A 24,351-nucleotide genomic window follows, 5' to 3' on the forward strand; every position below is an offset into this window, starting at 1 on the left:
GGCTACGCCAGCACACAAATTGGTACTGCCCAGTTGGGTCAGTGGAGAGGATGAAGTATGAGGTCCTACTGCTACAAAACATAAACTTTAATTTGGAGGGAGGATCACTGTGGAACTGGAGATCACCTTGATTATCATTGTAGGTTAATCTGATGTCTTATTTATCATTTGGTTTGAGTATTTGCAAATATATCCAGTAGGTTAAACATTTTATTCATAAAACTAGCCTGTTTTTTTAATAATGTCCATCATTACTTTATTTGTATTTTATCCCAAGGCCAGAGACTGACGGTATGCCCTTTTTAAATGAAAAATTATGCCCTTTCTAAAATTATTCGCATTATTTGCCAGTGTATGGAGCTCTTGTCCTGAATAGTATATGCGTTTTGTTCCCTCTTGAAGCAAGAAGGACGATCAAAGCAGCATCCTTGCTTTATTGCTGCAGTCTTGTATTGCATTTAATTGATACAATTTTTTAAAAATGTCCCTTTTACAGTACAAGTGTTCCAGTCAACGACTTCATAGTGAAAACTATTCTGCTGTCTCTTTTGTGTCCAGTAGAGGGCGACATATATCTATAAATTCAAGCTTCTGCCGTGCGCTTAAATAGATCAAGTGATACTTATTTAGGCTAGAAATATCGAAACATTGTTTGAAAACAACAACAGTAATAATGGTGAATTAATAAATAAAGCACAATCTAAGTACTAATGCATCTACATTCTTACTACTTGACAACAGTGCTATAAAATAGTAATACAGTATAGCTAAATAAAGCAGCTTTTCCTTCATTCCGAGCCACATGTACTGATTTTAGTCCAGTTCAATTATTGATACAAAATATCGTTTTTTAAAAGAAGAATAAAGATGATGCATGTGTAACTAACTGTGTTTTGACTTGTAGCGTGTTGGACCGTACCATCATGGCTGACAAAGGAGGAGGGGAGGTCTTGTCCTCTCGCAGAGATCAAACCAAAAGTGATGACACGCGCGACCCTCACTTGGTCTGTGGCGGGTGAGATGGAGACAGCCGGCTGAATAAACGACTTTTCTTCGCGATTTATATGTACCTTTTTCCTCCTGGGTCGCAAAGGTGAGTGTTTTTATTCAAATATTTTGGTTTTATGATTGTAATTTGTTCAGGTGGAACATATTTAGCTCAATGGCGACGAGGCTGATGATGCTGAGTCTCGCGCAGACTGGAAATAATCAATACTGTGGGCCTTTAAACTAAACAAAACTAATATTAATATTCGTGAATTGAATATTTTTCATTGTTCTTTGGCGTTTGCAGTCTCCTTAAAACGTTACAAATAAACAGTATAGATTTATTTAGTCTTACATATTGCCTTTTTTCCAAAACATGGACACTTCCTGTTTACTTTTTATACATTCAAGCGGCCTTTAAAAAACATGTTGAAAAAACCGACATTCTGTCATAGATAGATAGATAGATAGATAGATAGATAGATAGATAGATAGATAGATAGATAGATAGATAGATAGACTTCATTAATCCTGTGAGGGATGTGTATTATGTTATTGTATTCCTCTGAGAACATCTTATTGTGTACTGAACGTTTTGTAGCGGCTATGAACAGTGCAGAGATTTGTTTTTATTAGGCTCTGTGTGTAAACTCACAGTGCGTTCATGTACTAACACATAAAAAAAACCTTGCATGTTGTGAGTCATGATGACAGGGAACGTACTGCATGTGTCGAGGCACATCCAGATTATCTGGATTGTAGACTAGACATGTTCCCTGGGATTTATACAAGAAAAGGAGAGCAAAAAATAAACATCTCAAGGATGTGGGGGTATGATAGCAAAGCAACAGGCTGAGCTGTTTTAGTCTCATCAAGGTGTCACTTTAACTTTAAGATGACTGCATGTAAACAATTGTTTGCCTGCATTGTTTTACTTTACTGAAAACGTTGATATGATAGATGACTTGAAGTTTGTGTCTGTGTTATTGACATCATATTGTGATTGTTTAATTGTGCAGCCCGCTGTGTGCGTAGGGGGGTGTCGAGTCCATCAATGGGCCAGTTGGCTGTCCGCGGCCATCGATCCGATGTCTGTTGAGCAAACTGTGAATGAGCGCGTTTCTTGTGGGGTCAGAGGTCATCACCGGGCACATGCAAAGCTCCACTTGTGTGTGTGTGACATGTCTTTGCATGTGTTTGACCGCGGGTCAGCGCTCGTGTAGCAACTGCAAAGCTGCCATTCTCTTGCCTCTGCTGTGTGACGCTACACTGAGCAGGTGACGCATGCACACACATTAAATTAATACACAACATGTGTTTGTGTGTGTCTGCATTGCTGTGTGTAACATGATCTGCTCTCCAAGGTGCTGGGGTGGAGGATGTACGGACGCTGCAATCTAGCTTTTCACACTGCAAAGAAGGAAAGAATAGCGGCGGGGATGTTGTGTGTGTGTGTGTGTGTCCGCGGCTGGTATGCGGACCTGGCTAGAGAAAGAGCCTGGGGATCTTATCTGACCTCTCTCAGGATGACCTTTCACCCCTCTCCAAGACAAGCCCTTTGTGTCCACTGAGCTCAATCCCATGGGTCTGTGTGGGTGTGCACTAATGTGTGTTTGCGTGTGCATGTGTGCGTGCGTGTGTATGTATTAGAAGTAAAGGCTGCATCAAAGTCTTGCTTAAACATCGCAATCTAGACTGATCTGCGACCCTGTGTAACTCTCTCCATAAAGGTTTGGCTATATTAGCTAGACAGCTTTTATTTTGTCATTAATTGTGAGAAAAATATAACTTCCCCTTAATTGTTGCAAATGTTTTGTGCGATATATGTTCCTGAGTCAACTGTTTCTTGAGAGCTAAAAAAAAATGCTAAGTAGCCTGTGTCTGTGACATCCTTATAGGGGCTCAAGAGTTTAAAGGGTTCCTAACTACAGGTTTTGTATTTGTGTGTTTAGAATGTGGTGTTGGTGGTGGTGGGAAGGCAGGACCAAGGGGTCATAAAACACCACAATAGTGTCTCTCTCCCCAGGGTGAAAGAGAGACACAGAAAGAGAAGAGATGGGAAAGGGGAGAGTAGGGGGGCTTAGGGATGAAAGGATCTCCCACTTCCACATCATGCAGTATGGATGGACGGGGGGAGATGCAAATAGAAAAGATCAACAAAGGTTCTGTAAAAGATTGAACCTTCACGATGTCTTATTTCCCCAAAAAGCAACTAAAAACACTTACTACAACGTTTAATTATGCACCAAGTAGCTGCTCAAAAACAAATCTGGTGACAACAAAATTTAATATCTAAGTGTCGTTACTCTGACACTTTGTTGTTGTGATTGTTATGTTGATTGACTAAAAGGTCTCAGTTTGTAGTCAGGAGGACATCTCCCCTCGCTTTCATCTGGTGTCTCCCTCCGCTCCCCGAGGTTGTAAACGTCAGTCTGCTCTTAGCTAGAAGGTGTGATTACTTCCTCTCCCTTCCTCGCTGGCCATGTTATGACGGGCCTGCCTCCTTCTTCTGTACCCATACAAAGCAGTGCGAGGCAATGAAGGTCCGTGTTGTGTCCTTACGTATGCAAGTGTGGAAGCAGAGTGGCTGTCAAAGTGTGTGTCTCCAAAATAGCATTTCAGGGGAAGAATATAAAACAGAGTGAGTGACATTACATTGGAATTACATAAACCGAATATTGAATTTACAGTAGTCCCTCCTTTGTCACAGTTAATTGGTTCCAGACCTGACCGTGATAAGTGAATTTCAGCAAAATAGGATCCCTTATTTATACATAGAATATTTTTGTAGTTAGAGCATAGAAGACCTGTTTACAACCTTCTAAATAGGTTTCTTAACACTATTAGGTATTACTATTAGGGTTCTTGACATGAACTAACACCCCTATACTCACCTTTGTATTCATATTACCCAATATAGTGGACATAATAACAATAAATAAGCCATTTAAGACATAAATAAACACTTGTGTGTTGCTATAAATGTGTTCCATGAGTGTTCCCTGAGTGGCAGGCGGACAGGACAAGACATCGGGGGTTCAGAGTTGAGTTTTAGCTTGGCATGGGTTACAGCCGCAACAGTATCCAATATTTTTAGGGATTATTGTTGCAATTGTTGCAATATTCCGTAAATTCCGGACTATGAAGCGCATCTGAATAGAAGCGGCACCCACCAAATTTAAAGAGAAAAAAAAATGTGTACCTACATAGGCCACACTTGTCTATAAGCTGCAGGTGTTCATTTTGTGACATTGGATGTTTACAAAGAAAAAGGGACACTACATATCATTCACAACGTCTGTGAATGAGTCTTCTGAATGCCTCATATTTGTATTTTAGTTCATTTAGCAATTTTTACACTTGAAAATGCTTAATTTAGCCAAAAAAGTGGTAAAATTTCCTTCAATATGTATATTTTTTCACTAATAATAGGCGGTATTCAACCAGGAAACAGCATAATTTATTTATTAATATATTTTGAAAAACCATGATTGAGTGAAGCCGCGAAATTGGAACCGCAAAAGGGAAGACTGTATAGTCATAGTTTTATTTCTGTGTTTATAATGGACATTTAACTAAATGCACTTGATCGAGTAATTGGGAAAATAAATGATATTGATATATACTGTTGAGAATAATGTTGTCTGGAGGAAGTCTGTTTGGATGTAGCTCATCTTCTCGTAGCTGAGATCATGTTGTTCTTCTTTACACACAGTGGCAGAGCCAGACGTTTTTCATTGGGGTGGCCAAGGTTAGACCATGACTCACATAGGGGTGCCAATAAGTTGACACCTGAATTGTCTAGATGGCAAGTGGGGTGGCCAGAGAGTGACTAGGGTTGGCCAACCCGTACCTCCGCCACTGCTTTTGGAACGTCTATTAGAGCAGTTAATAGCTGAGCAGTGTGCCGAGGACATGTTTTCGATGTATAGTTTCTGGATTTTGCTCCGCATCATGGCGGCCAAACCTGCGCAGGGCATAATACGGAAGTGGATGTCGATCGGCACTTCTGTTTTAACTCTAGCCTTTACATGCATATTACATTACATATTACATATTAACAGATTTATGTGCTGAATCACGCTTCAGAATTTAAGCCAAAGTCAACACACTGAGAAAACTTGACTGGAACCGACCAAAGCAATCATGGAAAACTTACCGACCGCTCGTAGTTCACGCAAGACAGCTCCTCAACACGGAAAGTTGTGTGCTGTAGTGAAATGCGTCCAAGCAGAAACGGCGGTTAGGTTGAACTAATGTTCTGCACCACAGAGCCACGTTTGTCAAAATTGTCCCTCAGCTGTGGGGGTGGCCACTAGGGTGGCCGGAGAGCGACCAAGGGTGGTCGGGGCCACCCCTGGCCATAGCTCCGCCATTGTTTACACTGTAAACTAATTACCTTATGTTTTTGCCAGCGTTTATCTGTCTGAATGGATTTGGATGAAATTTTCAAGAATTGTCGGAAATGGGATATGGATGAACTGATAAAATTTTGGGGGTGATCCAAAATTCAAAATTTTCCCTAAATTCACACTTTTCCCTAAAACTAATTATCTGCTACGACTGCCACACTTCTCAACCAATTCAAACCATTCCAACATCAAACTGTTCAACACTTTCAGGACATTCAGGCTACCTATTTATGCTGAATTTTTTCCCCAAAATTCACACTTTTCCATAAAACTGCTATTACCTACTACTATTTCCACATTTCTCAACTGATTCACCTAATTCCAACATCAACTCATTCAACAAAGTCTGGACATTCATGCTATTAGCCATAGTTCAATAATTCCCACATTTTTTGTTCCGGAACGCAAAATGCCTTTGATCTAAAGAGTTCTAGCTGCTTCCACATTTCTCAACTGATTCACACCTTTCCAAAATCAAAGTATTCAACTAATTAATGTCAATTTCCGCATACCAAGAATTCCCACTTTTCTTGACATTCCCATTTTTCAGAATGCAAAAAAAAAATGCCTTTGATCTAAAGAGTTCTAACTACTTCTATTTCTCAACACATTCAGACCGTTCCAAAGTCAAAATTCTCAACTCATTCGGGACATTTAGCCTTCCCGGTACATTGCGCTATCATACTACGTGTTAGCATGCTAACGTTTGCACATTAGCATTGCTAGCATGGTAACATTAGCATAGTATCATTTTTAGCCATTTTCATAGCTAGACACATATGTAAAGAATTAGCACTATTATGCTACATGTTATCACGATAACATTAGCAAATGTTATTATTGCTAGCATGCTAACATTAGCATAGTAGCATTTTTAGCCATTTTCATAGCTAGACACGTATATAAACACGTACCATTATTATGCTAGGTGTTAGCATGCTAACATTAGCATCTTAGCATTGCTAGCTCACCGTTTTCATAGGTAGACACATATATAAACACTTAGCAATATCATGCTAGGTGTTAGCATGCTAACAATAGCATGTATAGTGCTTGGTGTAGGTCTGGGCTCTTCGAGTGCTTTTCTGGTTAAGACTGAATCAACAGCGCCTGTGCTGGTTGTAGCCAAGTAGTAATTGTATTCTTGACGATTGACTAATCTATTATTTTGCCTGTCACTATTTATTAAAATACAGGGCCTCCAGGTTTGAGGTCATACAGTTCAGCCTATCAACTTTTAGGGGAAAATCCTGCACAAGGTTGCACAAAACCTTGGAGTTTAAACCGCCAACGTCTGTAAGTTTGTGCATGACGTGAGACCTCAGTGTACCTCACATTTGTTTTTTTTCCTTGTCTTTTTGTCGCTCGTTTCGGACCACTTTTTGCAAAAGGAGCAGCCTCAACAGTGTGTGTTAAGAGAAGAAGAATGTGATAAAAGAAGACATACTGTATATACATCAGAAATAAGCAATCAACGTAAACAGTCAGAGATCTAGAGTGTGTCCAAATTGATATTATATTTTAGTATTTTCTGCAACTATATTCCAATACAGCAAAGCAATGAGTGACTATACACTGTCAGTTTAACAGTCAACATTTTGAAAGAGTGTTTTCTTCACTGAGGCTGTAGTCAACCAGAGTGACATGCAGGGAGAGAGAAAAACAAAGAGGGAGTAGCGTCTAGGTCAGGGTGTCCTTACTCTGTCAGTGCAGCTGATTTTATGGCATGCCGTCTGGACAGATGCCTCCATTAGTTACTGCTGTTGTGTGTATGCGAAGATGTGCCTTTGGATATCAAAGTTTGAGCCTTGTCATCTGTTTATAAAGACAGCAGAACGTTAATGTATTTTTACACCACATTTTCCATTATAGTCCAGATTGGATGAATCAGTAATACTGGGATGGATTGTCTTCTTTGCTTTAAAATGTTTTGGAAAACCTTTATATTGTGTATTTTGCTGCAGTCTTAAGTCTTTTATTGTGCCGCAAGTTGAGATAATAGAATGAGTAAAATGCTGGCAAGCACAACATTTCTATGCAAAAGATTTTTGATTCATATGCATTATAATAACTTCATGTTTTTTGTGTTCTCAATCATTACTTTGTGTCTACTGTATGGGACAGGTCAGCGTTGAAATGCTTAGTCAGACTTTCTCTTCAAATTCCGCTGTAAACTTGAGCTTTACAGATGCCACGTCTGCTCTGCAGGGGGAGAGTGTTTTGAGGTAAAGACATCTACCACAACATATGGTGTCATTCATACATACTGTACTGTAGTAAAGGTAATTACAAGGAAAAAGGAAGCATCTATTTGAGGTTTATACATTTATTCCTTCTAGTGAACACACTGTTTTAGGAAATATGATATACTGTATGTCGACGTTATGGAAAGAAATTTGGAATGTTAGTTAATTTGTACCACAATGATGTGTAGTATATGGTAACAGGTTAGCGGTTGATCATTTACCATGTTCATTTCAGGTGGAAGCAAACCATTAAGTCATACAGTAGTTGGATCAGCCCTGATTGATGAATTCCATACTGATGTGTCCAAAGAGTTTTGTCACCATGTTCACTATAAACTGAACTTGTAGGCGAATGTGAGCACTCGTAAAACTGGTCAATTCGTACTGCAAACAAAGACGTACAAATATTTATTGCGTGTCCAACAGAAGGTTTACTCTGTTTTTTGTCTTTTTTTTTTACCAGAACACCAATGGGGAACTCCTATGCGGGCCAGCTGCGGACCACGCGCTTTGAGGAGGTCCTTCACAACTCCATTGAAGCATCGCTGAGGTCCAACATTGTAGTGCCGCGACCCGTCTTCTCCCAGCTCTACCTGGAGGCAGAACAGCCACTTGCGCACAATGGTAAATCCATTCCCCACAAATGAATATAAATGCTTAGAAGTCCTTGAGAATGACAAAGCTGGTAATTGCATCACACAGCATATGATAGAAATTCATAAATACCATGAAAAGGTACCTTCAAGCGTTGACAACAGTATAACAATATTTTGGAACCGGGTTGGGAAAAACAATTGATCACTTTACGGAATTAACCATGTTATGCTAGCTTTTGTCATGGAAATTAGTTTTTGCTGCAGCGCAAACGTATTTCACACAGTAATTTTGATCATCACTAAGGAAATGTACAGGGAGGGTAATAGTGACAAACCTAATTCTGCAGCAACCCTTTGGCTTTTTATTTTCATTGTAGCTTCTATCATGTCTTTACGAGTGAAATGTTGTATTGTTTTCACTCGTACATTGCTCTTATTGTCACATTTGCCTGCAGCAGTCACTGCTAAGCGTATCAATTCGTAGTGGTGTTCACATAATTTTTTATGCTAAAGTTTCAAAAAAGCTGTCATTATACATCATTATGCACTGGCCTTTTTCCTCTATACGTCTATTAACAGGCCGCACAGACAATGATGATGAGGATGATGAAGAGGGCTCAGAAACTAACAGTCCTCCAATACTCTATCAGATGAAACCCCCACCAGACGGCTGCTGTACCACAGACGGTTTGTGCACACTTTTGTACACAAAAGTAGCAAATGTAGCAAATTGACTAAAAGGTGGTGTTTTGCAAAGCTTCTGTTTCTGAAATTCAACTGCATAATGGCATCTCAAAAATTCTCTTTCCCTGCAGGTTTCTGTCAGGCAGGCAGGGATTTGCGTCTGTCATCACTGGCATCAGAGACCTTGGATGTTCCGCCTGGGTTCATGCTGGTTGGGCTTAAGTCCCCCTCCCTCCCTGACAGCCTGCTAGTGTGTGCCGTTGACCATCGCTTCCTGCCGGATGAACGAGGTCACAACGCTCTGCTGGGTGAGGCAGGAGGCTTACACAGCAAATCCATAAAGGTAGTTAGAGAGCCATCATCATCCTTGTTTTGTGTGTGTGCCACCCTGCAGGCTTCTCTGGGAATTGCATGGGCTGTGGTGAAAAGGGGTTCCGCTACTTCACAGATTTTGCCAACCACATTAACCTGAAACTCAGCACCCAGCCTAAGAAACAGAAGCACTTGAAGTACCATCTGTACCGAAACAACCAAGGTGTGCTGGTTAAAGGAGCTCCCATCTGTTGGAGGGGACACGGTAAGGACATTGAATCAGTAGCAGTTTATATAAAAATGTTTTTTCACGCATACACACACTAATGTATTTATTCCAATATGTATGCTGCATTTCAGATGGCAGGATAAGACAAATAGGTCCCAGTCTCTCAGTGGGTCATGCGACTTCAGATGAACAGTCACCAAACTTGCCATTAATGCACCCGTCGCATACACCTGGCAGCTACACGGGTGACACACGCAGAAATAGTCAGTAATGTTCTTTTCCTTTATGCTTAACACACAAATACTTACATATTTTAATTGTTGTGTTTATAATTACAGTGGTATATCAGTATAATTTTTTTTTCAGTTTATTTAATTATAATGTCATTGTTATCATTACATTTGTGTCTTATAGTGATTCCCACAAATTCAAGCTAGCAGATATTTTTGTGAAGAGCTAAACTGACAGTATGACTATGTGCTTTTTCTATGGACAACAGCCTCTCATGCAAATGGTATGCCTCAAATCGCTGATTCAGCCCATCCACTGACAAATGGCCATCATGCTATTCCCCCCGTCACGAAACAAGTGATAAATCACTCAGGACCAGGGAGGCCGTCCACGATAGGTACTATATGAGTACACTGAAAAAATGTATGTGCAAGTGAAAACTGTAATGTGAGTCATGTGGATTAAAATATCTTCCATGCATCTATCCTCATTTTAGCGGAAACCCTATTTTGCAACAGGATATAACTGACAAACTGGGCAAATGCTCTTGCAGTTTTTAATAGTATATTCAAAGGTGCGTCCTGTATCATATGCCCTTAAGTGTAGCCATTGTGTCTGTTGTCCTTAAGCCCCCTGGGATTGTTCACACCTCTGAAAGGGTGAGCAGCCCCCTGTGTTATAACGCCATTGCCATAGGGAGGCAGCCAGCTGCATTGTATTGGAGGATGTCTTTTGTCTGCCTGATTTCATTTGCCAACACTTGAGGCACTAAAAGTTTCCCTCTCGCTTTCTTCTTTCTCCCTCGCTCAGTGGCCTCCGTAAAGCGGGGTTGTAAAATCCTCTGTTCTTTTTTCCTACTTTCTCACTGAATGAAAAAAGACTTCCTTCCTGTCAATGTTCTTAAATAGGTGGAGGAAGAGACAGGTTAATGCATAAAATGCAACTACTGTATATCTTTCTGAAAAAAATATGCAGTTGTTATTGTGTCAGGGTCGATAAAATTCTCAAGGAAACTATTATTCCATCTCCTAGTATTAGCATGGGAGTTGAAATCCTTCAGCAGGAGAACAAGTTGTAACTCCTTTGCAGTAAAACCTTTCTCTGTACTCTCCAGGGACACAGACAAATGCTGGACCCCCCAAAAAGAGGCATAAGGGTTGGTCCCCTGAATCAGCTTCCAGCGGTGTGTTAGAGAACACAGTGAAGATGCCACTATCTTCATCGACCTTATCGTCATCGACAGTGCACCCTGTTACCACAACTGGAGCCAGATTAGGTAAAAAAAAAAAAAAAAAGTGAAGGGAGCGGTATATTTAGCATATAGGTATATGTATATTTAGTTTAGAGTGATATGTTTTCATGTGTTCATATAAATATGATAAATATATCTACTTTGTGCAGATACCGCCACACCACTGAGTTCCTCCCAGAGGTCCTTGACCACACTTTCTCCCTCTGGATTGTCTGTAGCTGTGCCTGATCAGCTGTTACACACGTGTGGACTACAACCTGTCATCTTCAAAGGTCAAACATACATTTATATTAATGACACACAGGATGATGGCTGTCATTATTCCATTTGCCTTTTGTCTTTTTAAATGAATTTCATGAAATGTTGTTTATGTCTACTCTCCGGGATACAGGTCACGGCCCTCTCCCTCGGCTGACTGGTAATGTTAGCGAAGTGCTGGTCAGTTCTCTTCTCCAGAGTTGTTATCTGAGCTCTCAGACCCTCCCCAGAGTCTACCAGCACTACGGACCCTCACCCATTCAGCCACTGTCAACTGAAATGCAGATTCTACTCACTGTCTACTACCTTGTTCAGCTCGGTGAGTCATGTATCAAACTTTAATAACTCACAGCTCAGCAGGGCTGCAGCAACGAAAGTGATTTATGCTTCAGTATTGTAGGTGTTCCTCCCAATGGCCAATAAGTGGTGAGCAAGCACTGTGTCAGAGAGCAATCAACATTTAATATTTAATAAATTTGTCTGAATAATATAATTTTGGTTGTTCTGCAAGCATGCCACCATGTTTTTAATACTCCTGTTTTCTGCATTTTTCCTCCACGCTTATGATTTCTACCATTCTCACCCACATTTCCAAGGCCCAGACCAAGTGCCCCTGATTGAGGACTTGGAGCAGATATTCATGAGGTCGTGGAGGGAGTCCCACCTCAGTGAAATCAGACAGAACCAACAACCTCAAACACCGGGCTCCCAAGGGAGGCACTATGGCATTGAGGTTCATTAATATTTCCACATATAGTGTAGTACGTGGTTGTCAGATATATACTGTAACTACTATATTTCCTCATATAGGACAGTAGTCCCGCTATTTTTGGGGGCGGGTGTTACCATAATTTACCATTAATGTAATTTACCATAAAAAAACAAACTGTTGTAAAAATTAATTTGTACAGATAATGGCCTCTCAAATAAATACCTGGTAGTCTATGCAGTTGAGTAAATGACAACCCCAGCCACTATCTGATGAACTTTGGTTTAAAGCAGCTTTATTCTCATGAAACCTGTGGCTGAAGACACTAAAAAATGACTCACATGCTTTTCTTGGCTTTCCAGGCGTCTACTCTTCCTGGGCTCCCTCAAAATCTTGGCTTACCCCACCAACAGCCACTGACCCCGAGCCAGCTTCCTTGGCTCGCCCAGCTGGCTGCATCGTCCTGCGGAGAAGGGGTAGTGGTGTTAGGGGAGCAATTGGGATCTTTGGCTCAAGGCCTTCAGCTGATGTTTAGCAAGTTAATGGAAGGAGGGTTCCAAAACACAAACTATGCAGTCGTCATTGTCACTGCTTCTGGGCAAGAGACACAGTCTTGTGTGGTAGTCACAGGTGGGAGTTGTGTTTGTATCATACAAAGAATTGTATGAAAATGAAAAAACAGAGAATAAGTGTCTTTGTGTGTGTCTTTGATGCAGGTAAACACCAGTGTCGGGCCTTGGCAGAGAGTATGTTTTCTCCCAGTGAGGGTTTGAGAGAAATCAACCACCAGCTTTCCTCTGGTGAAGCGCAGGAACTCGTCCAGTTTTGCAATTCCCTTGGACAAGGTGAGTTTGACTCTGCATTCAAATGTATGGCTCTGTTAGGTTTGTCTTGTGCTTGTTGTATTACAGAACAAGCACAAGTTCTGTGAAGAGCTTGTTCTGTGAACTTCCTGTTTCTCAGATGGTGATATGGATTCCCTACTGGACAGTGCAACATTAGACAGCAATGAGCCATCTCCCTTATCCAGCAGTCAGGAATCAGCTGAGGACAAGAACGTGAAAAGCACACAAAGTTCAAAAGACTCACACAGCCCGAAAGAAAGATTTCTGACTTCCAAAGAAACCTGTTCAGGTAATTTAGCTGCATCTATTTTTGACACAAATAAGACTGTTCACTTCAATATTGACTGTATTCAACTTTTGAACACTGCCACTGCATAGTTAATATACGAATGCCTGTGTGTATGTACTGTATGTGCATATAGAGTACTCCGTAGAGTGGCGTGAGGTCCGGCCCATCCAGTTAGCAGTGGCCAGAAAGCTGCTGTCTCATGTTTGTGCCATAGCAGATTCCAGCACACAGAACCTGGACCTTGTGTCCTTTGACAGGGTCAGCTTCCTCATTCTGGTCCCTCCATCTGAGGTCACATTTCAACAGACTGTTCTCCACCTCTGGAGCTCTGGTTAGTTACATGTCTCTACACATTTAGTGTTATGCCTGTTTTGTGTTTGAATGTTGAATTGTACCCCTGCATTTAAGGCGTTCTTCAGGAACTTGGGAGTCTAGACCAAGACTGTGGGTCTCAGCGGGATGCCGAACGCTTTGTGGTTAAAATGGATCAAAGCGCTCAAGTGCAAATTGACAGCCTTATCCAAGAAGCACGTAGCAACTCCTACACACTTTACATCCTGGTCCATGACCACGCCCACTGGGACATCAGCAGGTGTGTGATTTAAAGTCAAATTTTACCTTGTTACTTACGGTGCTTGTTTTTATTTAACACAGCAGTCTCATTGTGTTTGTTTCTGTCCCTCAGTGCCTCCTACCGTAACTCAGACTCAAGTTTGGGCCTGGTGGACCAGCTACTCAATTCCAGACAGATTAGAGATGCTCCCAACATCCTGATTCTCCATGTCACGTCCTTTCCCTTCGCTCTGCAGACACAATTCACACGGATCAGCCCTTACAACGAGATCCACTGGCCCTCCTCGTTCAGTAATGTAAGATTCGATCCTCTATGTGCTGTGTGCTGTGTGCTCTGTGTCCGCATATTAAGAGTTTTTGCATGTGTTTGTATAGGATGTTGACCTTTATCATGAAAGAACACGCTACTTTGGCGTGTCCGAGCTTTTAGAGTCAACTAGCTCAGGGAGCAGCCTGCCTCTGATGCGATACGATTCGTCTTTTGAGAGCATGGCATCTGCCCTGGAGGAAAGGTAGTATACACAAGTCAATAAAGAGTTATATGGTGTGCTGCACACAATGGCAATAACCATTTTTCTCTCCAGGTTTCCAAAGCTGCACAGTGCTGTGATCCGCACTACAGTTCTCATCCACCACTACTGCCTAGCTCTGATGGCTGTGTCTGGAAGAATCAGCGGCTCGCACAATCTCCACAAACACACATCTGTGGAGACGCTGGGCATAGTGCAGTCACTGCTCAGTGCCGCCCAGCAATGCCCCGCCCACCACGGTCACATGGTCCTGCTACGGATCCCCTCTTTGGCTCTGGCAGCATGGGCGCATCGACGGCTATCCAGAGTGAGGAGGCAGCTAGGTCTTGAGGACAACTTTGAGATCATACTAGGCAATCCAGGCCAGCCTCTGAATATTGGGCAGAGCTTTATTGATCAGATTAAGGTATGCAAAAGGGGACCGACTCCATATTTGTCTCCCATTTTTAGCTCCAGCATATACAGTAACATCATAGCATATCATTTTCATCATCATGTTGTAGCTTTTGTGAAAAATTTAAGACTACAGCAAGTTTTTCATGTAGATATGGCTAAAAATCCAAGAAGCTGATTGGATTCCTCGAACCTACCTGGAGCTTGAGGCCCTTCCCTGCATCCTAATCCTGTCAGGAGCTGAACCTCTGGGAGAGTCACTTCCCAGGTCGCCACCAAAACATTACATCCACTGTGTTTTCTCTGAAATTAAAAAAAATACCAACTTCAATCTGGGACTCAATTCTTCCCACAGGTCACTGAAGTATTGTGACCTTCGAGTGATAAGCTGCTCCTATCTGCAACGTACCACCCTTGAACAAGAATTGGGACTAGCAGCCTACCTGCTGAAGGCGGAGTCTCGGTCCCCGCACAACCCGGGACCAGGAAGTGACCTGCTGGAGAGTGATGCAGAAAAACTCAGCAGCTCTGACAATGAGGAGGAGGAGGGGCAGGATAACGGTAGTCAGTGCCTAGTTACTATTATGAAGAATATTAGTTTGATAATTTATTCAATAAAGAGTGAGCGAGTGTATCAGTGTTTTCTTCCTTTCCTTCTAGAAAACTCCCCTCTGTCCTCCAACCAACCACTCCAGTCAAGCCCAGGTATAGGAGCAAAAGATACACACTCTACCCAGAGCAGCATGTCTCCAAAAGCCCCAAAGAGTACAAAGGCCAGCACCCCGTCCCCTTCACGTGCGCAGACTCAGCTTCCTCACCAGTTCTCTTCTCAAGCATTTTTATATCCTCAACCCTCACTTCACCACCCAAGCCAGTCTCAAACCCAGACTTATACACAATCACAACAAATTCCAAGTCAGAACCAGCCAGTACCTCAAACACACTCCCAACATTACTTTCACCAAGTACCCCAGCCACAACTCCAACAACCACTGCCTCCTACTCAGCCTCGTCGCCACCCTTCCAAATCCACCTCCTCTGGCTCCTTGTCGCCCCGATCCTCCTCTCCACATTTGAGCTGCTCCTGGGCACGGGGAGTGAGTCGCCCGCCTTCAGTGCTCCTCCCCCGCTCACTTTATGACATCATCACAGCCAACGACGGCAGTGGGCTTCCGCGATGTACTTCCTTCCTGCCACATATGTCTGTAGCATGGGCCAGTAGCTTCAGGTGAGATTACTTTCAGGAACACCTGAGCAGCCATTCAGTACAAAGTATATTTTAAAATGTTCTATTCTAAGGCAGAACAATAACACTCTGCTGATTTTGAAACATTGTTTTTTTTAGAATGGCACTCAAAAAAATGCAAACCTCTGCCAAGGAAGAACAATTCTAATAAGTATCAGCATCAAATTATACATCACCTCGATAAATATTCAGTGAGTGTCCCAAAGTATTGGAATTTTTGCTGAAAAATAAATTTTAAAAATTCCATACATTCTGCTCTGTTTTGATTAATCTTTTGGTATGTTATCCTATCCAATTTCAGCATACCCTCAACATGCCCTCATTGAGCTGATGCAAAATTTTCATTATCTGTCTGGATGTCTTCTGTGGTCAGGCCTTTGCTGAGTAAGATGATGACATGCACAGAACAGTCTCTGTACTACCGTCAGTGGACGGTCCCCCGCTCTTACCACATGGACAGCAGCAATCGCACCGAAGGAAGGAGTGACAACTTTCACCCTCGCAGGCTTCTACTCAGCGGACCCCCACAGGTTTCTTTCTCATTATTTACAGCCAAACTTATGCTGTATGTTTACATAATTTTCTTTTGTGATATAATTGGTAAGGTGGGTAAAACAGGCGCTTACCTTCATTTCCTGGGTATTCTGGCTCGGATGCTTATCAGGCTAATGGAGGTGGATATCTACAATGAAGAGGAAATTAACTTCAGTGAGTATAATGGAAAAAATGAAATGCCCAAGTAAAGGATTATGCTAAAGAAGTGTTTGTGCTTTGCTTTTAGATGCCCAAACAGATGGGGTGCAGTACAGCCAAGCCCATGCCCTCTGGCCCAACCCAGACATTATGAAGACAATGCCTTTTGACTACACAGTCCATGACCCAAAATATGATGACATCAGTTTAGTCTATTGCCCTGGATATAAACCAGCTTCTGATGGTAGGTATAGTCAGACAAATGTAGACACAGTGACACAGAGACTTATTTGGTGCTCAATTTTAATAATTACATCTACAATATTTTTTATGTTGACATGAAAAGCATGATGTTTTTTTGTTGCCTTTCCAAGCCAATATAGTGCGTCAGGAAGATGTGTGCTTAAGGAGGCGTACGACCAGGATCAAACTATCCAAGTATGCTGCCTTTAACACCTATCACCATTGTGAACATTGTCACTTGTACTTGGGCTTCAACCCAAGATACCAGGTCAGTAACATACAGGCATACAATAGGATAAATTACCCTCAGACTGATTTGAATTCTGTAAACTGCTTTCAAGATGTACGAGTCCTCGCTGCACGCCTTCACGTTCACCCACCTACGGCTTGGTGAAGAGATACAGCTTTACTTCATCATCCCAAAGTCCAAAGAGCACTATTTTAGCTTCAGCCAACCAGGTGGACAACTGGAGGGCATGCGGCTGCCTCTCGCCACAGACCGAGTGAGTCAGTGGACACCCAACATCAGCATGCTTGTTGAGTGACATTGGTGCGCATTCCCAATATGAGCAACCCTGTTCACTTGCAATACACATTTTTATGCACTCGGTGGTGCTACAGATAAGCCAATGTCTTGTATTGTAGGCCCAACCGTATCCCAAATGATAAAGTGCAATTATATACCGCTGCAAACTACAATTATAAACATACAGTTAAATTAATACTTTTCTGAGCAGCACTTGTATTGGATCCTATTGGACTGTGCAAGTGGACAATCCTTGTCCTGCACATGTAAGAAAAGGCAAATCAATGGAAAAAGAAAACAGACCTTATGATTACAAACATTAACAAATGGAGAATTCATGTGGTCCTCTAATAACCATGCATTCATATTTTCAATTGTAATTTCAAATAAATATATGTAGACTTTACTTACATTATGTTGCGTATGTTGTGTTTTTTCTACCATCAGAGCGCAGACTGCATCAAGAGTCCAATCTTCACTCCAACCACTGGTCGCCATGAGCATGGTCTTTTTAACCTCTACCATGCCATGGATGGAGTCTCACATCTCCATATCTTGGTGGTCAAAGAGTATGAAATGGCAGTCTACAAGAAGTACTGGCCCAACCACATCCTGCTGGTGCTGCCTGCTATCTTCAACGGAGCTGGGATAGGTGTGCATGTTACTGCCACATTTGCTCAAAGTTTGTGGTGCATCTCTTTAAAAACTGCTTCCCTTGCAGGTGCCGCGCACTTCCTGATTAAAGAGCTCTCGTACCACAATCTGGAGCTGGAGCGCAGTCGCCGCCTTGAGGGAGGAGGACCGGCAGGTGACGTTTGGCCCTTTATTATCCTGGCGGATGATTCATGCGTGATGTGGAATGCAGTGGACCTCGACACACGCATGTATATGCAAACACGCTACTTTCATGTATGAGAAATGCATCATGAGTGCTTGCATTGATACTTAACAATGTTTTTTTTCTAATGCTGCCAGTGGTCCAGTGGAGCACGCTGTGTCACTGAAACAGGTGTTGCAACACATGGAAGCCTGTCCAGACCTGGCCCACTATGGTCTGTGTGGGATGAGGAAGTGGAGCAGCCGGGGCCTCACAGGTCAGCAATCTGAACTACATGATTTTGCCAAATCATCATAAATTCAAGTTCAAAATCCAGTATCATTTCGACTAAAAGTCGAGTCTGTTCTTTTGCACTCAGCTCCTACCCAGAAGGACCCTTTCTCCAGAGGTCACCTTCATGACTTCCTCCTTCTCAATATCGACCAGAGTCAGAATGTCCAATACGACCAGAACCGCTTCACCTGTCATGATGTTGACTTCACCTTGCGGCTACACAGTGCCGGGCTGCTCGTCTGCCGCTTCAACAACTTCAGTGTCATGAAGAAGCAGATTGCTATTGGAGGATACAGGACATTCATCATCAAGACGAAGGTAACTAAATCAAAAATATGGGAACATACCATGACAACACATTACTGGACTTACTTAGTAATGCGATTAGTATTGACATTCAATATATACACAAAGGTATTCATCATCATTTAGTTCCATCTTCTCGCTAAAGGTTGGAGGTCATGGTTCGCCAGTAGCACCGGTTTTTAGCTGCTAATCTGCAGTCGCATTTGTTGTTCCATGTGGTGATGTTATCAATCCATTTGCGTCTTGGGTTCTATTTTTCCTTCTAGGAGTTGAGTTTGAAATAAGCTGTGTCTGATTGTGTAACCAAAGAACATGTTTTTCCATTCCATAATGTCCATCAAAAGCTTTCTCTGATTTGCTATTGTTAGTACTTCTTTGTTGTTTTTTCTTTCTTTCCAGGATACCTTTACTATTTTACGTACACACCATGTCTCAAAAGCTTCCAATCTTTTTGCAATTGATTTAGTTATTGTCCAAGTTTCAGAGCCATGTAATAAAGTAGGTGTTACATAGCATTGAGGTATTCCAAACCTTCGGTCTAAGCCAGGCTATTTTGCGTGATGTTAGCACTGAGTACATATTACTTCACACACGTCTTAATCAGTCAATCAGTTAGGAGTTGGACTAGACATCTTAATTCATCCTATACCTTAATTGTTCTTAATTAAAATCTTAATTATTGCTCCAAAAAAAGGTCCATAAAGACATACTTGGACGGGTTTGGTGTGGCAAAAACTTACACAAAGCACTGACTTCAAGCCCTTCAATAATCTTTGCGATGAACTAGAACGCACCCAAGAAACAAATGGTGCACCAACAGACCCTCTTTCATGTCCAACATAAGTGACCTCCAACCTTACAAATTCCCACACACTCCAATATTTGGAGAATGTCTTCCCAGAAGAGTGGAAGCTGTTAGACCCGCCAATTCTACATTTTTTACTATTTTCATGAAGTGAACTTGTTTCCATGTTGAGCATCACGTTCTTCATTCACAATCTTCATTTTTCAACAGATGACAGATGTTCCCACCTCAGTGGGGCCCTCCCAGTACATTTGCGCCCCTGACAGCAAGCACCTTTTCTTGGCCACGCCAGCTCAGCTCCTCCTAGAAAAATACCTCCAACACACCAGTCACAAGCTCTTCCCTCTCAGCACGAAGAACTACGAGCACCCTGTCCTGTCTGTGGACTGTTACCTCAACCTGGGCCCCGAGGTACTACCATGGTTATCTTCTTTTATGTCTTTTCTATCACTTTTAGTGGTGTAGTTTATGATACAATCGCACCATATCTCATATGTGGCACTTCTGTTGCCTTCGCCCTGCAGGTGACAGTGTGTTTTGTGAGTTCAAGACCTCACTCCATCAACATCTGCACCACAGGCCTGCTCTTCAGTGGACTTCTTCTCTGTTTTGCTGACGCCTTTGTTACGCCCAGCTTCCTGAAGAACTTCACCTTCCTTAAAGGTATGTGTACAAACCAAACATTGACTTAGTGGCGCATACATGCTTATAAACGGCTCGTGACAGTGCTTGTCTGGTGAGTGAAGAAGTTAGGAAGTTAGTGAGAAATCTTAATGGATCACCTTTGCTTGTAGGTGCAACTCTGTGTGTGATCAGTGCAGATCGCAGTTCCTTGCGGCAGACGGTCGGCAGGTTGGAGCTGGAAGAGGAATGGCGGTTCAGGCTCAGCGATGAATTCCAGACCGCCAACACCAAGGAGGATCGACCTCTGTTCTTCCTGACAGGAAAACATATATGACATGCAACAAACATGAACATGAAAACCACATGATTTCCTGAAAACATAGTGTTTACATGAATGATATATGCTCATATTGGAAAGTGATAACTAAATGTATTCATCAAAAATAATGCTCTCCAATTACAGAAAACTTTTGAAAAAGCTTCATTATCTTTAAAAATATATATTTCTAACATTTTCCCTGCAGTTTACCAGCAGCATGTTATTGGAAAATAATCCAACAATGAATGTAGCATGGTGGTTCATTTTGTATGTGATTTATTACTTGTGAGAACACAATGCAAGTGCATGCGTGTGCAAAGTCTTGTTGCAATATTCTGCAGTATTAATTTCTGCAGACGATTTTTAACTGTGGACACAATCATCCAGTGTATGAGGGTAGCCGATTTTTGGCAACATGTTTTTTTATAATTTTTTTTTTAGAGACTTCCATGTTAATTATTTTAAGAATATTTTTAAATAGTACTTATCTACTGTTTGTATGAGAAAGTTGTTTCTACATCCCTAATTGGTATGTTGATTTTTCACCTACATTTGATGAAAGGTTTGTACTGTAAATTGGCAGCATGTCACGTATGCCTTTAACTGTATAAATGTACAGAAATGTTTAACATGTATTGTGTTGCTGTGCTACTCGTCTTACTTGTTGCTTTTATCATTAAGTTCCATTGAAGATCACGATGAAGATCACGATTTGTCTTGTCGCGAAGTGTACACTTGACAGACCAGTGAGCCTCCAGGGTCTCCCTTATCCAATTGACTGCGAGCTTTGGTAGCACAAGAGTAAACCAGCTCTGTGGTATGTCGCAAGGTTATAAACAAAGAAAGAATTATCAGGTGCAGGTAAGCCGTCTTCTTACCACCAGAGTAGTGGCGGTTTTTTAAATGAAAAACATGGCGGCGCACCAACTACTTCGCTAGGCTACATACGATAAGACAAGGCAACTAGTGGATTTTTGTGTGTGTGTGTGTGTGTTGCTTTTCGTTACTTAAGCCTTTCACACAATAATCCGACATTCATGATACAACTTTATCAGTGAACTGTAATGTTAGCAAGCTCAACAGGCTGGTCGCGGAACCTTTTCCTGATCACGAGAATCACTCGTGTTGCTAGGCGGAATTCTTAGGTTACATTATTTTACTGTCCTAATACGCTCAGTATAAAATCTAACGCAAGGCTAAGAAATAATAATTATAATACTACTGTAAACATGAGACGTGGTTATTTATGAAGAACAACTTTGCAATTAAACCCCTCCTACTAAATGTCACAAGCTGTTGGGGAGAAAGAGTGCTGCAGCTAAGAATCCAGCAGAGGGCAATGTCTCACAAGCAAGCAACAAGACGATGCTTTGACGAGACATGATGTCGTGTACGTGCATGTTTTGTAGGTACATTGTTTGCCTGTAATTTTTTGTGTTTAACAGAATTTTAAATGTGTGTAATAACCGAGAGGCATATTATAGGGTTTAGAGTATCTTTATGGTTGCGTCCATTATTAGCATTTTTTTGCCTTTCGCTGGGGGTCTTGGAACATAACCCCAACAAATAGCGGAGATCTACTGTACACTGTTGGTGACAACAACCATTCAATATAAGCTTTATGTGTTTGTTACTATAAATGTATTCTAGTAAATTTGTAAAATCAACATTAACTCTTAGGGAATCTGTTGCTGTCCATTCTGCAGTATTATGGGGGGGTTGACAGTTTTATGTTTTTCAGCTTAAGGATAAACATCCAGTCTTTTATGGATGGAGTCCTCCATAAGCCCTTACTTTATTTGCAATGTCTTATGTACAGTATGAGTGCATTTAGCTGCAAAATTGTGTAAGTATGGCATCAGCAAATGAGTTTATGTGCAGACAGCGAGATTCAAACGGACACCTGAAGATGCAGAGGAACCCTCTCAAGTTTCTCCCTAGTCGCCCATTCCCAGAATGCACTCTGAGGTAAATTTAGTCTAAAACATTTGCTGCATGTTGAGCAAGCATTGGCTCCAAAACATTATTAAATAACAGGACTTGTCCGCAAGCTCCCAGAGGAACATTTGCATCCTTCTTTTACAGACATCTTCTCATGACCTTAAACCAAGAAATAACATATTTTGGGCCATTTTCTACCTTGAACCATCCTCCTTCCAACCTCTTGTGACATTGTCGATCTGCTACTTTAGGACGCTATTCTCTGGGAAGTCTTGGCATGGTGCGCATGGGAGATCAGGATGGATGCTTCAGTGGCTGCATTGTGAAGGACAGCCCCACTGATAACCGGTCCTCATGGGTAAGACATATACTGGATGAATATTTACATGCATTAATCCCCTGCTACCTTTATCTCATATCCTGTGTGCTCAGACTGTTTTGCATACAACAACAATAGTATAAACCCATAGTGTCATGCATTTACAGTGTAGTGTATTGTTAGGACTGCACTCTACTCACCATATATTGCCATCCATTCATTCATTCAGTCAGTCATTATTCATCCAGTGGTATATTCGTGCATATTTTTGCACACTATATTCACTGTAATGCAAAAACAGTTTACCTTCTAAATGTGTAAAATTGTATCACTTCCCAATGTACTGCTTAAAAGTCCAGACATTTAATATGGCAGCGTGTAAACTGATTTACTAATATGTTCATTCTGTTTTATCACCATACTGCTGTGTTGATAGTGAAAACTGTGCACGGTGAGCACAAAAGAAGCGCACTCAGGTCTTATCTCCACGTGGCTTTGAGCCCACGTGGGGGAGCTTCCGTCACACTTTTCAGGCCACCGTTGAGATCAGAGAACGTTACATAACAACCACCATGTTGGGGCCTGCGTGAGGCTCTGGGGGCTCAGGCTTCCACACTTCCACATGAGGCCCAAAGTTCATCTTCAACGGACGTTTGCTGTCTTCCTTCTGTCCATGTTTTTTTTTTCTGATTGTGCGGCAGCAATTTCAAAATTGAACTGCTTTCAGCTGAAAACAACATGTGCTTCAACATGTGTCTCACTATTTGCCAAAGAAAACTCATGTAAACCAAAAGTTCATCTCATGGGTCTTTTGTGCTTTTAGGCTATTTTACACTGAGAGACTCCTTTCAGTGAAAAATATATCACACATTTGAGTAAAAACAACATTCTTGAACTTGCAGTGGCACTAAATCACATTTGCATGCTTTTTCCAGCCTTGCACTCAGTACAGGGTAGACCTCCACCAAGGAAAAACAGTCCTATTGTGGATCAGCACCTAACTGTACATTTTAATCAATGCATATATCTGAATTATGTCATTAACATTCATGTATCATTTCATTTTTTCTGTTCTAAACTACATGAAAACGGCTTTACTGCCCCATTTCATAGACAAACATATACAGTACACTATTGCTTTGTAAACCAACAACTTCTACAGCATGTCAACCTTTGCACACTTGCCAAACATGTTGTTTTCCTTATTAAGCTCCATGTAGGACTCCACGTTGTTTGGGGGTGGGAGAATGTATGTTTCAGACTTGTGGTGTGTGGCTCAGGCTGCCTTCTGATTGGCTCAGGCAGCCCATCCCCACTTCTTCCCAGAACGACGCCCTCATCTCCGTGGCGATGAATCCAATGCATTCTTGACCTTGGAGCGAGCGATCAGGCTACTGTTGTCTCAGCAAACCACCTTCCCCCTTAGTCTCTTTGCGTCACATGTGTGGCAGGAAGGAATGTTGCTGCACCAATAGTGGAAATGTCAGCCCGCACACTCACTGTAGACACACACAGGAAGCATGGACCTATGCATGAATAAATCTAACATGAGACCACACATATTATAAATACAATTGGAGTGACAATGCAAAGGTTGCACTTAATGTGGTGTTTGGATATTTGTACTGTAGTATTTAGTACACCTTGGAAGTGTTAGCAGGGTGATTTGTTA

At 41.7% G+C, this 24,351-nt stretch overlaps 1 protein-coding gene and 2 long non-coding RNA genes across 5 annotated transcripts; 2 read left to right on the top strand and 1 right to left on the bottom strand.

Annotated features, from left to right (window-relative positions):
* Nucleotides 1–979: 979 nt before the first annotated feature.
* Nucleotides 980–21,086, top strand: greb1 (growth regulating estrogen receptor binding 1). Of its 2 annotated transcripts, XM_054769601.1 has the most exons (34): nt 980–1,093; nt 8,109–8,269; nt 8,821–8,928; nt 9,057–9,233; nt 9,320–9,502; nt 9,598–9,729; nt 9,966–10,094; nt 10,812–10,973; nt 11,099–11,221; nt 11,341–11,526; nt 11,804–11,940; nt 12,279–12,546; nt 12,633–12,761; nt 12,880–13,050; nt 13,184–13,381; nt 13,459–13,642; nt 13,736–13,919; nt 13,999–14,135; nt 14,208–14,559; nt 14,699–14,814; nt 14,902–15,107; nt 15,207–15,774; nt 16,166–16,322; nt 16,398–16,500; nt 16,574–16,729; nt 16,860–16,996; nt 17,070–17,231; nt 17,702–17,906; nt 17,976–18,138; nt 18,230–18,348; nt 18,451–18,683; nt 19,687–19,887; nt 20,001–20,139; nt 20,271–21,085. In XM_054769601.1, exons 1-34 carry the CDS (start codon nt 1,065–1,067, stop codon nt 20,432–20,434), a joined length of 5,979 nt encoding a protein of 1,992 aa, XP_054625576.1. In that variant the 5' UTR covers nt 980–1,064; the 3' UTR covers nt 20,435–21,085. The 2 variants fall into 2 exon arrangements, with proteins under 2 accessions (XP_054625576.1, XP_054625577.1); XM_054769602.1 differs by lacking the exon at nt 9,966–10,094 and having other exon boundaries at nt 20,271–21,086.
* Nucleotides 16,427–21,308, bottom strand: LOC129178000 (uncharacterized). Its single transcript, XR_008569723.1, has 3 exons — nt 21,081–21,308; nt 20,259–20,413; nt 16,427–16,474 (listed from the first exon to the last, which is right to left on the bottom strand). It is a non-coding gene; the product is annotated as an uncharacterized LOC129178000 (long non-coding RNA).
* Nucleotides 21,095–23,451, top strand: LOC129177999 (uncharacterized). Of its 2 annotated transcripts, none has more exons than XR_008569721.1 (3): nt 21,095–21,280; nt 22,301–22,387; nt 22,612–23,451. It is a non-coding gene; the product is annotated as an uncharacterized LOC129177999 (long non-coding RNA). The 2 variants fall into 2 exon arrangements; XR_008569722.1 differs by lacking the exon at nt 21,095–21,280 and adding an exon at nt 21,468–21,828.
* The last annotated feature ends 900 nt before the right edge of the window (nt 23,452–24,351 follow it).

Source organism: Dunckerocampus dactyliophorus, chromosome 3 (assembly GCF_027744805.1).
Source record: "Dunckerocampus dactyliophorus isolate RoL2022-P2 chromosome 3, RoL_Ddac_1.1, whole genome shotgun sequence".
NCBI classification, from domain to species: domain Eukaryota; kingdom Metazoa; phylum Chordata; class Actinopteri; order Syngnathiformes; family Syngnathidae; genus Dunckerocampus; species Dunckerocampus dactyliophorus.

What these genes read in the sequence shown, in the direction of transcription:
- greb1 (XM_054769601.1), top strand. Translation starts at nt 1,065, where the DNA reads ATGTACCTTTTTCCTCCTGGGTCGCAAAG. An exon ending in CATTCATCATCAAGACGAAG is followed by an intron (nt 18,684 to 19,686) that starts GTAACTAAATCA and finishes ATTTTTCAACAG; the next exon opens with ATGACAGATGTTCCCACCTC. An exon ending in GAACTTCACCTTCCTTAAAG is followed by an intron (nt 20,140 to 20,270) that starts GTATGTGTACAA and finishes CTTTGCTTGTAG; the next exon opens with GTGCAACTCTGTGTGTGATC.